General features: G+C 46.7%; 1 protein-coding gene across 1 annotated transcript in view; it reads right to left on the bottom strand.

Moving 5' to 3' along the window:
• Creb3l2 (cAMP responsive element binding protein 3 like 2) overlaps positions 1-20064 on the bottom strand; it is a 112682-nt gene that overhangs the window by 26451 nt on the left and 66167 nt on the right. Inside the window, exons 2-4 of the mRNA XM_032906747.1 lie at positions 18747-18963; positions 2911-3086; positions 1305-1392 (exon numbers count right to left, since the gene is read on the bottom strand). Coding sequence (XP_032762638.1) covers positions 1305-1392; positions 2911-3086; positions 18747-18963 — 481 coding nt within the window. The remainder of the gene's footprint in view (positions 1-1304; positions 1393-2910; positions 3087-18746; positions 18964-20064) is intronic.

Raw genomic sequence — 20064 nt, 5'->3', positions numbered from 1 at the left:
CTGCCCAGACATTTTGATGTACACAAGGATATTCGATGTCTTCATCTGTCTTTATCCAGGATAATGTGTAAGGACTGCCATTCCTCCTCCAGGGACCCTCGATCCTGATGCCACTATGGGGCTCTACGGTTTGGGTTGTGACACTTTCTGAGCCACATCACAACATACTGGAAAGAACAAGGTACATTTGGTGGCGGTGAGCAGCCATGAAGATAAAAGAAATCGCTTGGAAGCAGACTATAAGGCTCAAAGGCATGGAGGTGGGCTGCTTAATGCCAAGAAACGAAGGCTCAATGTGGATGCAGATGGAGAATGTTACCTTTTATAGATAGTAAAAGGGCCAACCCTGATTTAATGGTCTCAAATCCAGCCCTGAATCAGGTCCTAAAGGAACGAAGGTAAATTATACTCCCACGCTCACACAACGTGTGGGACTTTGCACACTGGCGCATGCGTCCTCTGTAACTGTGTACACTGACTTTTTTGTGGATCATGAAGTAAACTGTACATCTAAACATGTGTTGAACGTGTAAATAAAAGGAGGTGTAGCACCGACAGACACAGATTTAAGAAGAGTGGGCTCCACGTTCTGTATAAACATGATACTGAGAGCTTCCTGTGCCCTCCTAAGGTGGAGAGACTGTGTCCAGTCCCAACTTGGTCTCCCGGGAGAACTCAGATGAGGAAGTCAAAAAAAGGAAACTAAAAGAGATGTGGGGAATGAGCAAAAAGCAAACAACTCCAAGAATGGGGCGATTGGGTTCTAAATGAATGGCAAGGAGCCCAAAGGGGTGCATCATCATCAGGGCCATGGACATCACCAAGGAGAGGAGCTCATCACGACTGTCACTCAAACAGCGCAGCTAGGCACACACCCTGGTTGTGCAGACTCATTACAGCTTCCTTTGCAGAGGATGGCAACTCAAGTTTCAATTAAGCCGGTGCCACTGTGGACTGCTGTGTAACTGCGGGGTGAGAGTGGGTGAGAGTGGGTTCACACTAGGAGGGCGTAAGGACAAGTGAGTCTCACAAGCACACGCGTGTCACAGCACTCAGTGATGGGTCTAAAGCCCATCCTTGGTAAGCATCAAACCACACTAGTGCTTAGCTGAAAATAAAGGGCAGATAGAGAAATAATTTCATTAGGTAACTCTTCAGATTTCAAAATACTGTTTTGGGATCGAGCGTTTTAAGAAGAGGACCGTTCCATACAGCCTGCTACGTCTATAATCCTGCCCTCTACTGTGTTCCCTTTCCCTTAGAAGGAGCCCCTGGGGTGTGGGAGGGACGGGAGATGAGCTCACCCTCTTTCGGAGAGAAGTTTAAGAATTGATCCACTTCGTGCGGCTCCAGCTTAATCTTAGGAATAAGTGTCTGGCATGAGGAGTCTCCCTGGGAAAGGAATTTCAAACGTGAGACTTGGAAGAGCCTTGATGAAACAGAAGCTAGTTGTCAAATGTGTCTTACTTTAGAGTCAAATGCTGCATCTCCTCACAGCCAAACCTGGGACCTGACAGCTCTAGTTAAAATCTAAGGCTTACTATTATTACTGCTGTTGTTGTTGCTGTTATGATAAAGACATTTATGGTAAAATATTCTGGGAAAATTTCAAAGAATCACAGGCCTCCTGTTTGTTCTGAAATGAGGCAACGTGCCCCAGGATGCATGATCCAGACTCCTCAATGACTGATAACGATATCTAACGCTAAAATACCCACCAGGGAAGAGAGAGAAGGGAGCAAGAGGACAGGATCCTGAACCATTAGTTACATACATACTGCAAAACCAACGGAGGTCTGCAGAGGTGGCTGAGCACTTGCTGCTCTGACAGACCCGGGTTCAGTTCCCAGAACCGACATAGTAGCTCCCAACTGCCTATAACTCCAGTTCCAGGGAATCCAATACCCTCTTCTGATCTCAGTGATTTCATGAACACATGTGGTAATGTGGTACATTTACACACACGCGCACATGCACGCACGCACACACACACGTACACGCATGCACACGCACACGCACACGCACACATCAAGTGAGCCAAAATCTTGTGGGGTAAGAAAACTAATACAGACCTTAAAATTCTTCTCAGGACCCAGAGAGGTTTTGAGAAAGGAATCCAAAGACCAACTGCAACCCAGATCTCCCTACTGAGGAGACCGCTATGTGTTCGTGCCTCTCCCATTACATTACCTTTTCAGGACCAAACAGACACTGCATCTTGCTGATAGGAGATGTGACTACATGGATATGTTTGGAGTCACACAAGTGGGGCTCTGAACTTAGAACTGTTAGATATGCAAGCGTGATTCTGGTCTGTTACCCATCAGGCACTGAAAACACCCAGGGAGAGGTAGGGTGGTGTTAACTTCTACTTTCCACAGTCATGGGCTTAAATTAAGCAAGGAGGAAACTCCTGCCCTCCTATGATCTCCACCAGTAACACAGCGTGTGTGAATCAGCAGGTGGGATATTTCTGGGCTAGGTGAGGATGGCTCATCAGGTGACTGGAAGAGAAAAAGTCTATGTAGAACCAGCATCCGTGGCACCAAATACTGTGGACTCTACTATAACCTCAACCATTCCTCTCCCACTGCAATAAAACTCAACCCCACGGACAACCTTTCTCCTTTTACTGTGGCTATGCCTCTGTGTTTTTAATCTCATAGAGGCAATTACAGAAAAAAAATGAAATCAGGTTTGCTACTGCTTTTTCTGCACAATGCCTTTGAAATTTGTCACAGCGTTGATAACAACATAATCTTGATACAATCACGTATATACACACACATGAATGCATGCATACACATACAGCTATTCTCCCTCAAATTCATGCACCTCCTAGGATAAATTGGAGACCAACAATATCTACCTCTTAATATCTCTATTTATAAGGAAGAAAACTAGATATACCCCAGCACTCATATCCAGAGGGGACTCTTCTTTTTCAAACGGAGTGGAAATGGCTGTGATGGTCAGAGTGACAGAAGGGACAAGTCCTGGGGGCTGCTCCTCTGTGATGGGCTCTGTCTTGATGGTGGCTGAAGGAAACTCTGTAGACAGGTACCATTTCTCACTCTCCACCTCCTCTGTGGGAAAAGGACAAGCCACACGTGAGCACGTTGGGGCATCAGGTATAAGCGAGTCATGTGACCACTGACCACGCCTTGAGCAAAGTTCCAACGAAAGACTACGGAGAGGAGAATGAGTGGAAATGTGTATGTGAGAGGAGAGATGGGTGGGTAAGGAATTGAACGGCAAAACACAAAAGCTTCTGTTTGTGTCCACCCGGCATGATGACCTTAAGACCTGCCAGAAGGGTTACATGGACAGACAGACAGAAACCCCGTCTGGTGGTTTGAGTGAGGATGTCCTCCACAGCTTGGACATTTGAACACTTGATTTCCGGTTGGTGGGAGTGCTTGGGGCTGAGGACTTGTGGCCTTGCTGGAAGAAGTCTGTCCCTGGGGGTTGGGGGAAGACATGACATTGAAGTTTCAAAAGCACACACCACTCCCAGGGCACTCCTGTCTTCCAGCCTGCAGTTCAAGATGTAAGCTTTTAGCTCTCAGCTGTCCCTGCTGCCATGATTGACTTAAAAATCTCTGGAACCGTAAGTCTGAGTAGAGCTTTTCCTCTGTAGGTTGTGTTGGTCGTGGTGTTTTATCACAGTAAAGGAACAAGAGCTCAGACCCAGGGCTCCTTGAGCATACCAAGACGGAAACTAAGTAAATGGAGAATATACAGCAGAGGACGGCCTTGTTGGGCACCAGTGGAAGGAGAAGCCCTTGGTCCTGCCAAGGCTCAATGCCCCAGTACAGGGGAATGTCAGGGTGGGAAGGTGGGAAGGGGAGCATGGGTTGGTGAGCAACCTCACAGAAGCAGGGTGGGGGGGTGGGATAGGGGGTTTATGGATGGGAAATTTGGAAAGGGGATAACCTTTGAAATGTAAATTTAAAAAAATCCATTAAAAAAGATGAAAAAGAAGGTTTTTTAAATGTGTTTTTAAAGATTTTAAACATGATCCAGGCAGTGGTGGCGAATGCCTTTATTCTCAGCACTCAGGAGGCAGAGGCAGGAGGATCTCTAAGTTTGGGGTCAGCCTAGTCTACAGAGTCAGTTCCAGGATAGCCAGAGCTACACCGAGAAAGCCTGTTTTGAAAGAACAAAACAACAACACTTCCAAAAATGTTATTATAATACTATATAAAAGTATAGTCAAAAATACCTCAATCCCTCTCCTCTCCTCCTCCTCCTCCTTCCTCTCTCTCTCTCTCTCTCTCTCTCTCTCTCTCTCTCTCTCTCTCTCTCTCTCTCTCTCTCTCTCTCTCTCTAGCATTCCTAATTCCTAGATTTGCCCTTCTGCTTCCCTACCTATGCCTCACAAAACACTAAACATCAGAGACATTGCACAGAGCCCCCGGACAGTTCTGAGTTTGTTTGGCTAATACTCATCTATGGAGGACGGTAGGGTCTTGGTGAGCCCAGGCTCTGTCTTGTTACCAAGGCTTTTTAGATGGGCCTGGGGAGAGCCGACAACGGCTAGGCTAAGCAGTGAGACGGAGCCAGCGGCTCCTCACTGGACACACACTGCCCTGGGGCTTAAACCGCACCAAACAGCAGCAGAGCGAATTACTCAGCCCAGCCCTGCAGGAACAAAATGGGTGGGGTGAGAAGGGAGAGCCAAGAGGCTGGAAACAGGCAGAGGAAAAGGAAGAGCTCTCAGTCAGGACCTCACTGGACACCAGCTTTACTAAGACGGGGCACACACAAAGCACACGTGTTCCCTGCTATCTGAAAACAAGCCCTGCCTGCTCAGTGACCCATAACTGCTCAGGAGTGCAAAGGGAGAACGTGTACTCGGGAATACGACTCCAACTTCCTTATTAATTTTTTTTAAAGGTACCAGAAAAACATCATACAGAAGAGCCAAGGAGGGAAGCGTGGGAAGGGTGGCGAGAAGCAAAAGTTCGCAAAGATAAACTTGAGCCCCCATAAACTACTTCCTCTGAGCACAGAAAAGGTTAGGTTCCCACTCACAAGGTGGTGGTCTGCTTTCAGAGCGAGCTCCGTACCCTGCTGAGCGTCTGCTGTGATGGGGGGATTTCCATCACGGAGTGTGGGCGACATCCTGGACCAGGAGGGGCTGGTGGGGAACAAAGGGCCTTTTAATGGCTGCCAGAGGAGGAACACCACACTGTACTTGACACCTAGCTCTGCTGGCCAGATGGGCGCCCTGCTCAGCTTATAGAAACAACTGAACCACAGGTCAAATGACTAAGGCCTCTCTCACAAGGAGGCTCAGAGCTAGAAGACTGTCCACAGCAAGGAAGCCACGGGGAAGACATGCTAGGACAGAATGGGGAGGGGAGGGAGAGGCAGAGTGAGGGTGTGGGTCACGTAGGACAGGGTGGAGATGGGGCAGAGAGAGGGTGTGGATCTCTTTCTCCACTCGGCAGTGAGGCGCTCACTCTTCTGTTGGTAGAAATCACACTCACAGCCCAGACTGAGCACTGCCTGCCCGCAGCAGAGGCTAGAAGGGACATAGAAACGACATTTAGCCCTGGGTATAATCAAATAAAGAGGAAGGAGCACCTCTGGGGAAAACGGCCCCACGCAATGACCAGTAAATTGCGAGGTAAGGTCACACGTCCTGGTATTACAGTCAAAGCGACTGTGATCCAGTTTACCTCACAACAGGTAAAATCAGTGCAGAAAGGACACTTGAACTGGAAGCCCAGGAGGAAGATGAAGCTCGTTGTTCTGCTTGAACAAAACCATTCTCAACAGACAGGAGCGGGTAGGAAACAGGAAAGAGCAGTGTTTGCTCTTCATGCTCGGTCCCTGGTCCTATCTGAAGACCAATCACGGCTGCACTGGGAGCAGCGGCTAGAGATCTAGCAATGATAACTAGAAAGGAAGTCGGCTCTCTTGAGGACTACAGAAGTCTTCCGAGTGAAAAGTCCACGGCCCTGCTCCGCCAAGCTCAGACGAGGACAGGCAACTGGTGTTGCCTCCTTGCTTCCAACCCAGGGCTGCAGTGTAGTCCTCCATCTTGAAGGTGTTTTGAGTTAAAATGAAGCTCAGGCTCAAAGGTGTCATTTTTATCAACAAGGAGACTGGTATCTAAGTTTCCTACATTGCCACCTGAGGTCAGCTCCCGGGCTGCTGCGCACCTACCAGCATTCGTGAAGGAAACAAGTGAAGGCGTCTACCTAAATAAGCTCACCACACTCTGACTTACAAAGGCAAAACACAGGAAACAGCCATCCATGAACGAGGGGAGGAAGATGAGGCGGATTTTGGTCTATCTATACAGCGGAGTATTTACATAGACATCCACATTATATTTACAAAGCCCCTTCGATAACCAAGGAAAGTTCCATAATATACTAAGGAAAACCGTGGTGTAATAGTAAACTATTGATGAGGAGAAGAGACAGAGGAAACAGCTTGAACGGCAGATACAGATCAAGACAATCATCCAAAACACTGTGGCTTTTCTTACTCTTTAACATTTTATAGTATTGTAAAAGCCTGTATTTGAAACTATTAATACAATGGCCAGTTATCACATGCAGCCATGACCTCCTTTGCCTCCTCTGTGGCTTTGGTGGGGGCGGCAGTTAATGCACAGATTCTGTAGTGGCCGAAAGGGCCCATTGCTGACTCCAGATGGCTTCTCTCTCTCTGTACTAGTTGTGACTTGAAATTGACGTGATAAAATATCCCAACCCAAGCAACTTAAGAGGCAGTCACAGTTAGAGGGAAGCCCGTCACGGGTGGGGAAGCCATGGTAGTTAGAGTGACGTGGATAGGGACATCATACTCATGAAACAAGAAGGGATGGGCTAACAGTCAGCCGACTTTTTCCTTTTTAGGTAGTTGAGGACCCCAAACCAATGGGGGATGATGCCGCCCATATTTAGAGGAGTATTTTGCCCGAAATAATCAAGAGAATCCCTCACAAGCACGGCCAGAGGCTCCTTTCCTAGGTGAGTCTTACTCTAGTCACGTTATATGGATATCAGCCATCGAACCCCCTAATTGTGCCTTTTGCTGTGTGAACTCTCAGCGCCTCCAGCTTGGCCATGTAACTGAACCTAGGCGGTGCGGGTTAGCTTCTCAACATAGTAGAATCTTGAAATGTGTTAGCTGAGATGGGCTTGATGTTCTCACAGTTTTACTGTCGCCTAAGAAGGGTGTGCTGGGATAATCAGTCTCTTGGTCCCAGAGGAAGGAGCACAGCCATACAAACCAAAGGCAAGATAAGCAGAGCCAAGCCAAGTCGTCCAACTCCCTGCTACCCTTAGGGATACGAGTGAATGTAGCTGGAATTAGCAGCCACTTATCTGACCCTCCCTGCCCCCCCACTCCCATGTCAATCAGCCAATCCCCAGTAGCGGAAATGCATGAGCTCTAGTAATAAAACCATTGCTACCTCAAGGACTGACATTTAGAGCTGGGCATTTAATGTAGTTGGTGGAGTACTTACTTAGCATATGCAAAGCACCAGGCTTGGTCCCTAGTACCACACAAATACCGGTAATCCTAGTGTTCAAACTATGGAGGTAGGGGCAAGAGGATCCAATGTTCGAAATCATCCTTGACTATACATTAAATTTGACATCACTCCGGAATAGACGTTGCCCCCCACAAATACATAAATGAATGAAGGTTTCGGGTAGCATCATATACAGCACAGCTAGCTAATACAATATGGCTGGTGTTAAGATATGAGAATCTCTTGCAATGAGATAACTGCATTGATTTTCAGAATAATTCCTCTAAGTTATCGACTGGAGATTGTGTCAATAAATATGAGTAGGGGCTGGTGAGATGGATAAGTCGGTTAGAGCACTTGCCTCACAAGCTTGATGACCCGAGTTCAATTCCTAGAACCTACATAACTGTGGAAGGAGAGAACCAACTCCCCGAAAAAGCTGTCCTCTGACTTGCACATGAATGATTAATAAAAATACATAAATATGTGTAGACTGGCCAACCAGACCCGCCAGATACATCATGAAAAAGCTGATTGCAAATGAGAGAAGTGCAGTTAATAAGAAGTTTGATGAGACCGGCATTCCAGTGTGGTTGAAATTCCAGTGTCAGAAGACAGCTTGTATTCCCAACTCTGGCTGTTGGCCTATTCTGTGGCCGAGGGAAATAAATATCAAGCTGGAGAAAACAAAAAGGTAAGTGTAACCTCTAAGGCAGGAGGTCAACCCAGGGTAGGTTGAGAAAAGGAGTAACCTTTGCGACTTGCCCAGGGCTTTAGTCTTGCAGGTGGATTTTATTGGCAAAACACATCTACGGGGCCACCGAGGCTTAGAATCAGAGGCAGGCACAACACCTAGACTAATAAAAACGGAATAACACTATCCTTCAGTAATCCCAAGGTTGCGTTCTGGAAGGCAGGGGGCTGTGGGACAAGGATTCTGTGGAACATGGTCAGAACGGTGAAAACTGTGGCCCACTGCATGGGAGCCAGTGACCCATCTGCCCTTGGTGCCCTAAAATAAAGTGAAGAGGTGTCCATGATAGAAAACTCAGCGGCACCATCAGCGTTGCTATGGGCTGGGTACTGTTCTAAGTACTTTGGAAATATTAACTTAGTCCTAAGCATAACCACAGACGTTAATACGACCATTACTCCCATTTGAAACACAAAAATCCTGTGAGATTAAAAACTTACCCAAAAGTGTACAGTTGGTGCTTCGTAGACCTGGGACTCAGAAAAAGGTTCACATCATAGAAATGAGTCCCATATCCTGGGCTCACTGTCAACTGTGTACACTGCTTTCCAAGGGAGCAATGGTTCAATACAGGTCTAGCCTAGATGTATTCATGTTAATAAATGTTATTTTTTGAGCCCATATGTATGCATAGAAAAAACAAAATATGGGTCACTCCTAAACTACAGACCACCAAACCAGTGTTTCTGATATGAAGAAACATGGTTTAAGGCCAACCCATAATAGCTAAAACGCGTTATCCTTAGTCTTTGGGTGGACCTCTGGGATCAGCATGGTTTCTGTCTCCTTGTGTTCTTCCCACGCCTGTGTATAGAGATTCCTGTCACTCTTGTCAAGGGCACTTGGTAAATTACGTGCTTGATTATAGAGCAATCCACAGAAGAACAATAACGATAGCAGCGTTCACTTATTCAGTGCTTGAGAAGGGACAGGCACTGTTCTAAGCGCTCAGTAAATATGAACTCAGAGAATCTGTCTTAAAGATCTGTAAGGTCAGAAGAAGACTGAAACAGCTCGCTCAGGATCAAGCCATTCATAATTTGGGCAGAGCCCAGACCCACAACATGACTCTAGAGATTCATGATGTACCTGATTGGGAGTCAAGACTGCTTTTAAACTCACAGTTTCTCCTGCAGGGCGTCGTGTTTAGAGCATGAACCACATAAATGTCCACGGGATGAGAGACCGATTTGGAAAGACTCTGATGTACACAAACCTGTCACATACAAGGTATGTTTCTTCATCGGAGACAGGGAGCTGTCATGCGTGAATAATCAGAGTGGCTTTGCTCAGTAAACGGTCGTCATCTTTGCTGTTTTGAACTATTCTACACTTCGATGTGTTAAGGGAAGCCATGTTACCGTGTTCCCCTGCCTGTCCTACCCAAACACAAGCTGGGGGTTCTCTCGTGGACCCGCCCCAAGCAGAGGGCCCAGTATGGAAGCAGATGAGGAAAACATCCTTTTAACCCACTCTGGGATGACGCACGCTGATGCTCTCGACATCAGCTCAAAGGAAATGTGATTAGCTATTTATCTCATCTCAGTGACTTTTTCTTCTCTGGGTCTCACTTCCTGGGAACACGTCAACACCAAGATCCTGCTAAGGCTACAGAGCTGAAACCTAAGTCACCTATGAGTCACCCTTACCCCCCACACACACACACACACAGCCCTGTGTGAATCCTGCTGCCTATCTCTCTACTCGTTTCAAAAGCCACCCTTTCTGTGCCATCTGTGTAACACAGCTGCCTGCCTCTCTGTAGGCAGCTGTGTGCGTGCACCCCTTCCCTGCTCAAAGCCACGATTCTCTCCTTTGATTCTACAACCAACGCTTCCCTCATTGCTCTAACCCTGCTTCCCAATCATGCCACGGTCCTTCTCCTCCTGCAGCAGCTTATCTCATGAACGCCATGTGACTTCCCACCAGCAACAGCTTCCTCCCTGAGGACTCGCTTTCATTTGTAACTGTGAAAACAGCTCCATAAATTCAAGGTGTCCATACTTAGCCCACCCAGCTACCTCCAGCTCCTATAAGCCTAAGAAGGCCCAATGGATTCATTCATCTGTCTGTGCTCTATAGACACGGGACAAGCAAAGACAGACTTTATTTTATACAGACAGATTTGTAATTTATTTTTATTATTACTTTTAAAATTGTTTGTATAGGTATTGGGGTGTAGGTATGTGCACATGAATGTAGTACCCATGGAAGCCAGAAGAGGGTGCCTGATCCCACGGAGCTGGAATTTACAAGTGGTTGTGAGAGATCTCATACAAACGCTGGGAACCAGACTCTGGACCTCTAGAGCAGAACGCACCCTTAACCACTGAGCCATCTTTTCGATGGCCCCTAGGTAGTCTCTTAATGCAGCCTAAATAAGTTACCTTGGCACAAATACATTATACATCACTTTTGATTAGCCCACTGATACTGTATAGACTTTAAAACCCCATTCTTACACAACCTCAGAGGACAGAGGCCATACCAAGTTCTCTCTCAGTGCTGCAGGCTAGCACTCTTGAGTTTCTTCTTGGGATAAGCACTGAAACAAAAGAACAGAGTATATGTGTACCTTGTGGTACACTTCCCAGAATGCTCAGCTGCAAGTCCCACAACTGAAGGTGGGAATCGGGGCTGGTCAGGTCACCGGAAAAGGCTTGGACACGCAATGGACAGAAAGTAACTCAAAATCAAACTTACACTGCATCGGAGGGACTTCTGGCAGAGCTCGCCCTGGGTGGTGCTGAACAACTTTACCATGGCTTTGGCTCTGAACGCTGCACTGTACAGAACGGCTACACCATGCACCGCCAGTCATTGGCTACACCATGCATCGCCAGCCGTCAGAGCCCAAATCCCTCAGGTCACCCCTCAGGACCACTGCATGTCACGGCCTACAGTGTTTTCAGTGTCCATACAAAATTTCTTGCTCCTATAGAAACGGAATAGTTTAATCATAGAAACCAAGGGCTTTTAGTATCATTCTAAGATGATATCATCTTGGATATCATTCTTCAGCATGTAAGTATCAAATTATTGCATCTTTGGCGTCCACTGTGTCAGAATGCTTGATTTTAAAAGCTGCCATTGGAGTTTCTGACTTAAGTTTCATTTTTTAAAAAAATGTTAAGATGAATTTGACTTGGGATTAGGACAGAATTTCCAACAATTTCTGAAAAGGCCCCAAACATACTCTTGCCATGTTGTAAGTACATGCAAAACAGCATCCTTAGCGCTGATGATTTTAAAACCAGACTATTAATCCACTCCGAAGACACCGAAGACACACTATACCCTGTAGTGTCCAATATTTGTCCAAGGTTAATGCTTTATACAAAAATAAGTGCAGTCATCTGCCTAACTGGATGCTTGCTTTTGCCTTCAACTAACGGTAGAGTTATGCGTAGGCCAAAGAACTGTTCTAAAATCCATTTATGATTCATTATAGTAAATGTCTGCTCTGTAAACCTATTTTATAGACCTATATACCCAAGGGTCATGCAGAATTTTCTTGAGTAAAGAGGTGTCTTAAGAGGAAAACGTTGAAGAAGCCCAGCTATGGCGTGGGTCTTAAGCATCTTCCAGTGTGGTCCCCAGTCCGGCACTCCTGGAAGTGTAAACCTAGATGCAACCTAGTGGGAGGTGTGGAGTCAGTGGGTGTGTCCTTCCGGGGGATTATGGGACTCTCTTTTCTACTTTCTGAACCCAAGGTGAGCAGCTTTATTCTACTGTGAATGTCCACTGTGATGTGTTGCCTCAGCATAGACCCTGTCAGCCACGGAAGACACACCGGAGCCTCCAAAGCTGAAGGACAAACGTTCTCTCCTTAGGAGGTGGCGACACCAACATCTGCTATTGGAATAGGAAATTGAATAATACACCCAACATCCCAATTTGATTACCCCCAGTAGGCACCAATGGTGCAGACTTCCTGGACTGACCTTCAAGGTTTGCTCTTTTCAACATAAGCCTGTATTCCTCAGGCCATAAGCATATCCAGGAACATTTCACTGGGCTATTTCTCTTAGCCTCTTCATTTCTCTCCTCTTTTCCGCGTTTTATGTTGTTGGCTGAACAAGCAGCACCCTCAGCATCTTGTCACCATCCTGTACCCAAGAAGAGGTGGCCGAATGGGGTGGAGACTGACTCCAAAGGCTATGAAGGGCAACTACAATCCTGGGCTTGGCAGCCCCCATGGCCTGAGCCCCATAAACCTCTGTGGCTCCAGTGTTTCAGAGACGTTTCCAGCTAGTCAGTCTTCAAACGGATGACTCCTGTGATGTATTAGAGCAGGGTTTCTTACCTTTCCATTTTTAGGTATAGAATCTCCTGTGGAATTAAGAAAAGTTATCGAAGTCCACAGTATGGCTCGGTGGGTAAGGACACTTGCAGCTAAGCTCAGTAGACCTGGGTTTGATCCCCAGAACCCACAGAGTGGAAGGAGAAAACCAACTTCCACCTCAGCATTTGTGGAACATGGACATGTGCATACCCTTACATAGACACACACACACACACACACACACACACACACACACACACACAAGAACATGGGCATGCACATAATAAATACATAAACTAACTAAAGAAAGTTATAACACCTCTTACCAGAAAATTAAAAAACATAGATGGCACCAAATTTTGTTTTTAGGAACCCAGAGTCTACTTGACAGGATGCAAACACACATTTGCTCTGCATGATTACCCTGGGACTTAGTGGGTGGGGGATAAGGGGAAGTGAGGAGGAGCAGGGAAAGCAGAAAGAAGGATTATGGGAGGAGAAAGGGAGGAAGGGAAAGTTAGGAGGGATGGGAAGGGAGATAGAAGGGTTATGGTAGGTAGAAGAGGGAGAGATGAATAAAAAGGAGACTCCTTCTAAACCAAGACTCTACTCAGATGTACGTGTGCTGCTTTCTTTCTTTTTTATTTATTTACATTTCAAACGTTATCCCCCTTCCCAGTTTCTCCTCCACAAACCCGAGGGTTCTGCTTTCAAGCTGAGGAGCAATTGCCGAAGAACAGCGTTTGCTCCAAGTCAAGCTGGACAAGGAGAGCTGAATTACTGGCTTTCCCAAGAGCTGTGGGAAGCTCGCCGTCCGCCCCTGGAGGTGAGGGCTCGGTACTATTTCAGCTATTGCTTATTAAGAGGTGAGGAATGCTGGGCTTGGTGCAAACGGCTCTTCTTAAACACTCCATGCCTGCGTGCTGTCTAAAGTGAAGTCGTATTTATTAGGATGGTCACCTGCTCTCAATGCCTGGGCTTGGAGGGACGTAAGGCATGGTTCGAGAGAATGAAACCATACTGTCAAACGTCTCAAACAATTCCTATCCCACATCCATCATCTCCTAGTTATGTACTTGAAAGAAAATCACCAGAATGTCCATGAAGATGGACTGTGGGAAACGCCCTTTGCAAAATCCGTCAGAACTCCCTCTGCTTCTTTTCAGCAAATCAGTGGCAGAGCCTGTCACACTGTGAGAACTACAAACAGAACGAGGTGTCACCTGGGGGACCCCCGACAGGGTATTCTTTGGTTTTAAGATAGGAAAGCCTTCCTCAATAAGATCTGCTGACTGTTCTCCCCATACTGAGGCTTAGTTTGTGTGCAATTACGATCCCTTTAGTCAAAGGAATGTGAGTCAAAGAGAACATAAATGGGACCCCAGTGGTTCGATGGAAGGAGGGTTGTTGTCTTGTAGTCTTTGTGTCTCTTTGTGGTGCCTTGAAAGTCTGTAGGCTGAATGTATCTCCTGGTTTTATACCTCCCCCCTCTTTAATTTTATTTGGTTCTTTTGCTTTCTGGGAGTCCCCCCAAGGGATGTCTTCTCCATGACTCATTCCCAAACTACCAACAATCCATAATGAGACCCCAAATTACCAAGACAGCCGAAATGTCCGTAGTCCTTCTTTTTACAAGAATTAATGACTAGACAGAAGATGACTTAAATCAGTAGGTGCACTAAAGAAGTCTAGTCCCCCCTCACAAGACGGTCTGCAACGTGAGCGAAATAGTCAACTGGGAGAGGAAGTCCAAATACAGAGAAAAAAGTCATCAAGGAAATTGACACGCTGGAAATGAACCAAGCACAAGTTCTGTAATTGAAAGAATCAATCGGTCAATTAAAAACTACAACAAAAGTGTTGGCACAAGAAAAGACCACAGGGAGGAATAAATTTCAGCCACGGAGGACAAAGTAGAAACAACAATAAACCCAGACGTAGACACAGGAAGACAACTAATGAATGGAAGAGGAAGGAACCCGGAACCTTTGGAAATCTGTTCTGTGAACAATCTTTTCACCAGGGATCTTGTTTTCAAAGCACCGGAGTCCTGGCTCTCTGCTCTCCATCTGTGGCCCTCGAGAAAGCTCCAGGGGGCTGACTCCAGGCAGGGAGCCAAGGCCCAGCTGAAATCCTGCTCTTCCTGACCCCTCCATGGGTGTGCTCTCTCTCTCTCTCCTGGAAACTCCTACAGTTTAATTTCCTCTTGGAACACTACTCCAGTTCTGTCTGGTAGAGTATTAGGTACACTGTTTCCATCAGACTCTGATTCCTCAAGCAGGGTCTACATGTTACTTGGTTCGTAAGTATCTAAGCTAGAGTCCGGCACATAGTAGGTGTACAACCAACATGTTGAACTGAAGCAAAGTTAGTCTACTGAATTTCATTAGGCCAAACCCAACTTGTGTGTTGCGCACAGCAAACTGTAAGTGTGAGACATACGCCTGGTTCTTCTCTCTTCCGCTGGTCTCTGTTCATGCCACCTATCCCCATTCAAATTTCAGCCTCTCTCCCTTCCCAGAAGCTCCTCACCCTTTCTGCTTTCCATATCTCACTGACTGGCAATTATAAGGTAAGGGACTAAAAGACAAGACATGAAATTAATTTGAAAATGAGCCGTAAAGCATTAACAACACACCTCCTGCTCTTTGGCATATTTGATCCTGCAAATGACAGCTGCTGTTAGCTAACACGGGTGAAATCCTGCTTCTGCAGTATGTACAGAGAGGCCATGCACCAAGCAGAGCAATGGTTTCCATGGTTCTGCCCCGCAGGGCAGAGATGGATGCTCCTGTGCCGTCTTTTTAAACAACTGGCTATCTTCAAAGTACCAAGCACAATGCTAACTGCCAGACACGGAATGGAACTTGCCCTCCCTCAACTCGAAATATAAAAAAAAAAAGAGACCCAACAGCTACATGGATACTTGAACATAGAAGGGTAACTAACAATCCCCATGCAAAGAAAAAATATTACGTTTATAGTTAATTCCTGTCCCCTAAACAATTATAATCTGGGCACATTCTCTGGACCTAGCTGTTATATAAAACGCAAATGAGGAAAAATAAAATAGCCCACTAAGAAGTTAGACCGCTAAGTACCCACTAAACTCCACTGTTAAACACAGGCTGGTAAATCGAGAGGTCCTGCATAGGAAGATGGCTCATTAGGTAATGGCACTTTCGGCTAAGCCTGATGACCTGAATTCCATCCCTGGAACCGACATGGTGGGAAGAGAGAACCAACCTCTGCAAATTTTCCTCTGACCTCCACACGTGCATGCTGGACGCACACACTCGTGTCCCTCTAAATAAATACACGTTAAAATAAGTTTTTTAAAAATCTTCCATAAGTCTTCCTGAGGGCCCTGTCCTCTTGCAGATCTTAGTCGTACATAGTGATTGTTCTACAGCCAAGAAGAAGCAGAACCTGGAAGGCAATGAACTCTCTCATCCCTCACACTTAATCCTCAAAGGACAACATGAGACCTCGCTCTCACCTTAGTTTCGGACCCAGGGAAGCTGGGCCAGAAAGGTTAAACGGCCCTCGAGGAGCCGGTCGGTGGTAATGCAGCATTTGGAATGTGTAGGAAGTGTATGAATGCAGAGTGTGTCACTTCTACTCGGGCTGGCACATCACAACGATTCCATAACTGGTCACATACATCTGTAACCCTCCCCTCCTGATAAATCCCGCAGTGCCTTGAAGGTAAGCTTGAGAGCCGCTTGGTGAACAAAGAGAAACAGTGTGGCAAACAAGTAAAGGAACCGACACAAAGAACTCACAGAGTGGCTGTCAGCATCCAAGAGACCTCCAGCACCAGCGCCTCCTCAGAGCTGCCTTCCTGAGCAATCCCCTCCCACTGCTAATCAGTGCTATCCTCTGTGAGAAGCTGAGTTTCCTCCCCGGCTGTGCCAGGAAAGATAACTGACAGCCGCATGGAAAGACCCACACAAAGGGCGACGAACTCACCAGCAGTGGCTTGTTGCTTTTAGGGTAGAGCATCTAACCCTGAGAACGTCTCAGCCAGCATCTGAATCCAATCCCATGGTAAATTATGGACCAAAACTACGTAAGTGAATCGCTTCGGGGCACTAAGGCACAGAACTCATGAGGGAACAAATGGCCACTCTAAGTCATTAATGTTGGCAGGGGTTTTTCCCACACAACGTACTTGGCAAATACAAAACACTGAGGGTGAGTCCACAAATGAAGACGGGCTGGAGAGAGAGGCGTCAAAGGAAGCAGGAGACGAATAGAGGCAAAGGAACAACCAGAACAGGAGGGAACCTAGAGTGAAGGTGAGTAGAAGAATCTAACAGTCATTTGTCCAGCATTCATTGAAGGCTAAAGTTCATTTACAAAACAATTAAACCAACTCAGGGCTCGAAGGAATGTAACCTGAAACCAGGCTGGCCCACACGTGGGGACACAGCAACAACACACACGTTATCTGTAGTTCGCCTTCCACGGTTTCAGTTATATACGGCCAACCGCAGTCTGACAATCTTACATGGAAATTAGAGAACTGAGTAGCTCATACGTTTCAAATAACGCTTCAATGGTACGTTCTTATAATAACACACCAGCTGTAATTAGCTAAGGGGAGAAGAGGGTGCCGGTCACATCAGAAGTCATCCCCTGCAGCTGATCTCAGGGCATCGCTGAAATGAACTAAAGTTGAAGGAGGGGAAAAGAATTGGGAGTGGAACTCGTTTTAACCCCCCAAACACCATTATGTCCTCAAATTAGCTCAGCTCTCTTTTCCTTTCTTTCCCAGAAGGTGAATGAAACACATCCTACTGATCTAAGGCAGGGACAGCGGACAGACTACAGGAAAGGGTTAACTCCTCATGCTCCTAAACTCTCCATAGAAAAAGCAAAGTCAGAGTATCTATGTGGCTGAGGCTCTGGCAGGCAGGAAAGACTCCACTAGCGGATTCACAGCACCCTTTTTCCTGAGTGTGTAAGAACACACCTTCCTCGTGTTGATTAGTGTGCATCTTCAAAAATTAAAAAACAAAACAAAAACAAAAACAAAACGTATTCTAGAGAAGAGTGCGAATTTTTACACCCATGACATTCTGAGTCCTGAGAGAAGTTAATTGTTTTGGAGGCTAGTAATGAATTCCCCCGGAGGAGCAATCACTTCCTTATGTATCTGGATACAGGCGTGGGCCTTTAACCACAGAGAAGCATGAGGAACTATGTTATATGGGAGCAACCTGTAAAAGACACTGCTGTACACACACGGTAAGTAAGACATGGCAGAAGGGGGCTTAGAGCAAAACCCAAAGGGGTCCATTTTTGACCACTGTGTCATGGCCATGTTTTTTAATTTTTTTAATTTTTTTTTTCCGGAGCTGGGGACTGAACCCAGGGCCTTGCACTTGCTAGGCAAGTGCTCTACCACTGAGCTAAATCCCCAACCCCATGGCCATGTTAAAAAAAAAAAAAAAAGTCATATGCTGGAATGAGAATAGAGAACAAGACCTTTAAAGTTTACTCAAAGTACTTAAAATAACTGGCCGTCCCTCTAAGAAAATAAAACATAGTTTAATTGTGTGTCTGTGTCTGTGTGTTTGTGTGTGTATCTGTGTGTGTATCTGTGTCTGTGTGTGTGTGTGTAGAATTGGGCAGATAGAACAGACGGCAGATAGACGCTTATGTAGAGTAATGGTCAAAACACCTCAGCGTCTTAGTTAGAACAGCCCGTCCTTCCACAGTGACACGCGTCAGTGCTGTTGAGGAAAACGGGCACAAAGGGGAAATCAACAGGAGAGTCCAGTAATGTTCACCAAGAGTGTAGGGTCAGTGGAAAATGCCGGAGAAGCTTTTCTAGATAAAAATGATCATAAAAATCCTTTGTCAGGAAAATGATTGATGCCTTAAAATAACTGGCTTCGCACACCGTCTGGCACCATTAGTTATGAGGCCAGTGTGATCACAAATGGCTGCTCTGCTGCCCAAGACCCAGTGTTAAAGAGAGCACCACGATTCCGTCACAGGAAGTCCCTGAGAGGTAGCCTAGCATAGGAAACGTTCATGCTGCCCCTCTTGCCATTTACCTCACCACCAGGCCCACCGGGCAGCGGGTGTGTGGCTAATGTGGATGCTAACAATAATAGAGCCTGCACCATGTCTCCTCACGGAGCTAGAGTCCCAAGGTTCGAGGTCCCCGGCGTTTCCCTGCTCTCCGCTTTTACCGTCATTGAAGCCATCGCTGGCAGCCACGTGGGTAAATGGTGACTGAGCCCGGGGCTCCTCGCTCAGAGAGTAGCTGTGTTCAGCCTGGATGAGAGGTGCTGGTGATGTGGGAGACGGCTCCACCTCCATGGACACGCTCTTCTCTGAGAGGAAAGGGTCATTCAGGAGCTGACCCAAGACGTTCTGGGAAAACTCATCCAGGAGCTCTGAGAAGTGCTGCAAGAAGAGGAGGGAGAAATCAGCTTCTCTTACTCTGGATACCAGCTCTCCACACACACACAAGGCAAATAGAGATTCGGTCACTCACGAACCTGTCTCTGTCCACCAAACCACTGCAGTGGGGCTGGAGAGAAGGCTCTGTTGGGAAAATGCTGTGCATGCTGTGCATGAAGACCCGAGGTTGATCCCCAGTGCACACAGGAAAGCACACACACGGTGGCACACGTCTACAAATCCAGTGCTGGGTAATCAGAGACAGGTTGACTCCCCGGGCTCAGTGGTCAGTCAGACCTAATCAAGGAACCCCAAAGACCAGGTGAGCATGCCCTAAAAAAGACACCCGAGCTGACCTCTGGCCTGGCACACGCATACACATGCAAACCCAACCAACATTTACTGGTTTAAAGTAACCATAATTTATCACTCTGTGATTGACTGAGGAACTGACTTTATCGAGGTGCCCTGGTGCAGTCACACAGACCTGCATGCTTGGCTAGGGGTTAGGCTAAGCAAGCCAGACACCTGGGCCCTCATTCAGGGAAGCTAGGTGCGGCTCCTCTACAGAATGGTAGAAATCTCCCATCAAGAACAACATGAAAGGTGAATGACCTCAGAATCATACATCACTGTTATACAACATCCCGTCTCCCTGGACTCTCTAGCCCTGGCAATGACGGAGAGTCAGCCTAGGGTCACGGTGGCACAATACATCTCTAATTCCAGGGAGGAAAAACAAATGGTAAAATCCACTGCAGGTGACTGTGCACGGAGGACGGTGTGACTCTCTCAGGGCCATCACTGCCATGACCAGCCACATTCTGCACTACTACCGTCCAACCACTACCGTGGGGCTGGAGAGAAGCTATCCTTTATTTCCACAACACGAGAGAGTGGCTATCATAAGGTGCCCACAATAGAAGTAAAGCTGTTAGTTTGGATATAGACTGCTGCCCCAAAAGTCTGTATGTCAGAGGTAGGTGAACCTTTAAGAGTGTGGGTCCTAGCAGGGGGGCTTCAAGTCATAGAAGAAATGCCCTTAAGGGGGATCCTGGGATCTTTCTTTTTCTCCTTTTCACTTCCCGGCCATGAAATGAGCAG

This window comes from Rattus rattus, chromosome 6, assembly GCF_011064425.1.
Source record: "Rattus rattus isolate New Zealand chromosome 6, Rrattus_CSIRO_v1, whole genome shotgun sequence".
NCBI classification, from domain to species: domain Eukaryota; kingdom Metazoa; phylum Chordata; class Mammalia; order Rodentia; family Muridae; genus Rattus; species Rattus rattus.
The sequence above is the reverse complement of the archived record's forward strand: the minus strand, read 5'-3'. Positions and strand labels throughout refer to the sequence as shown.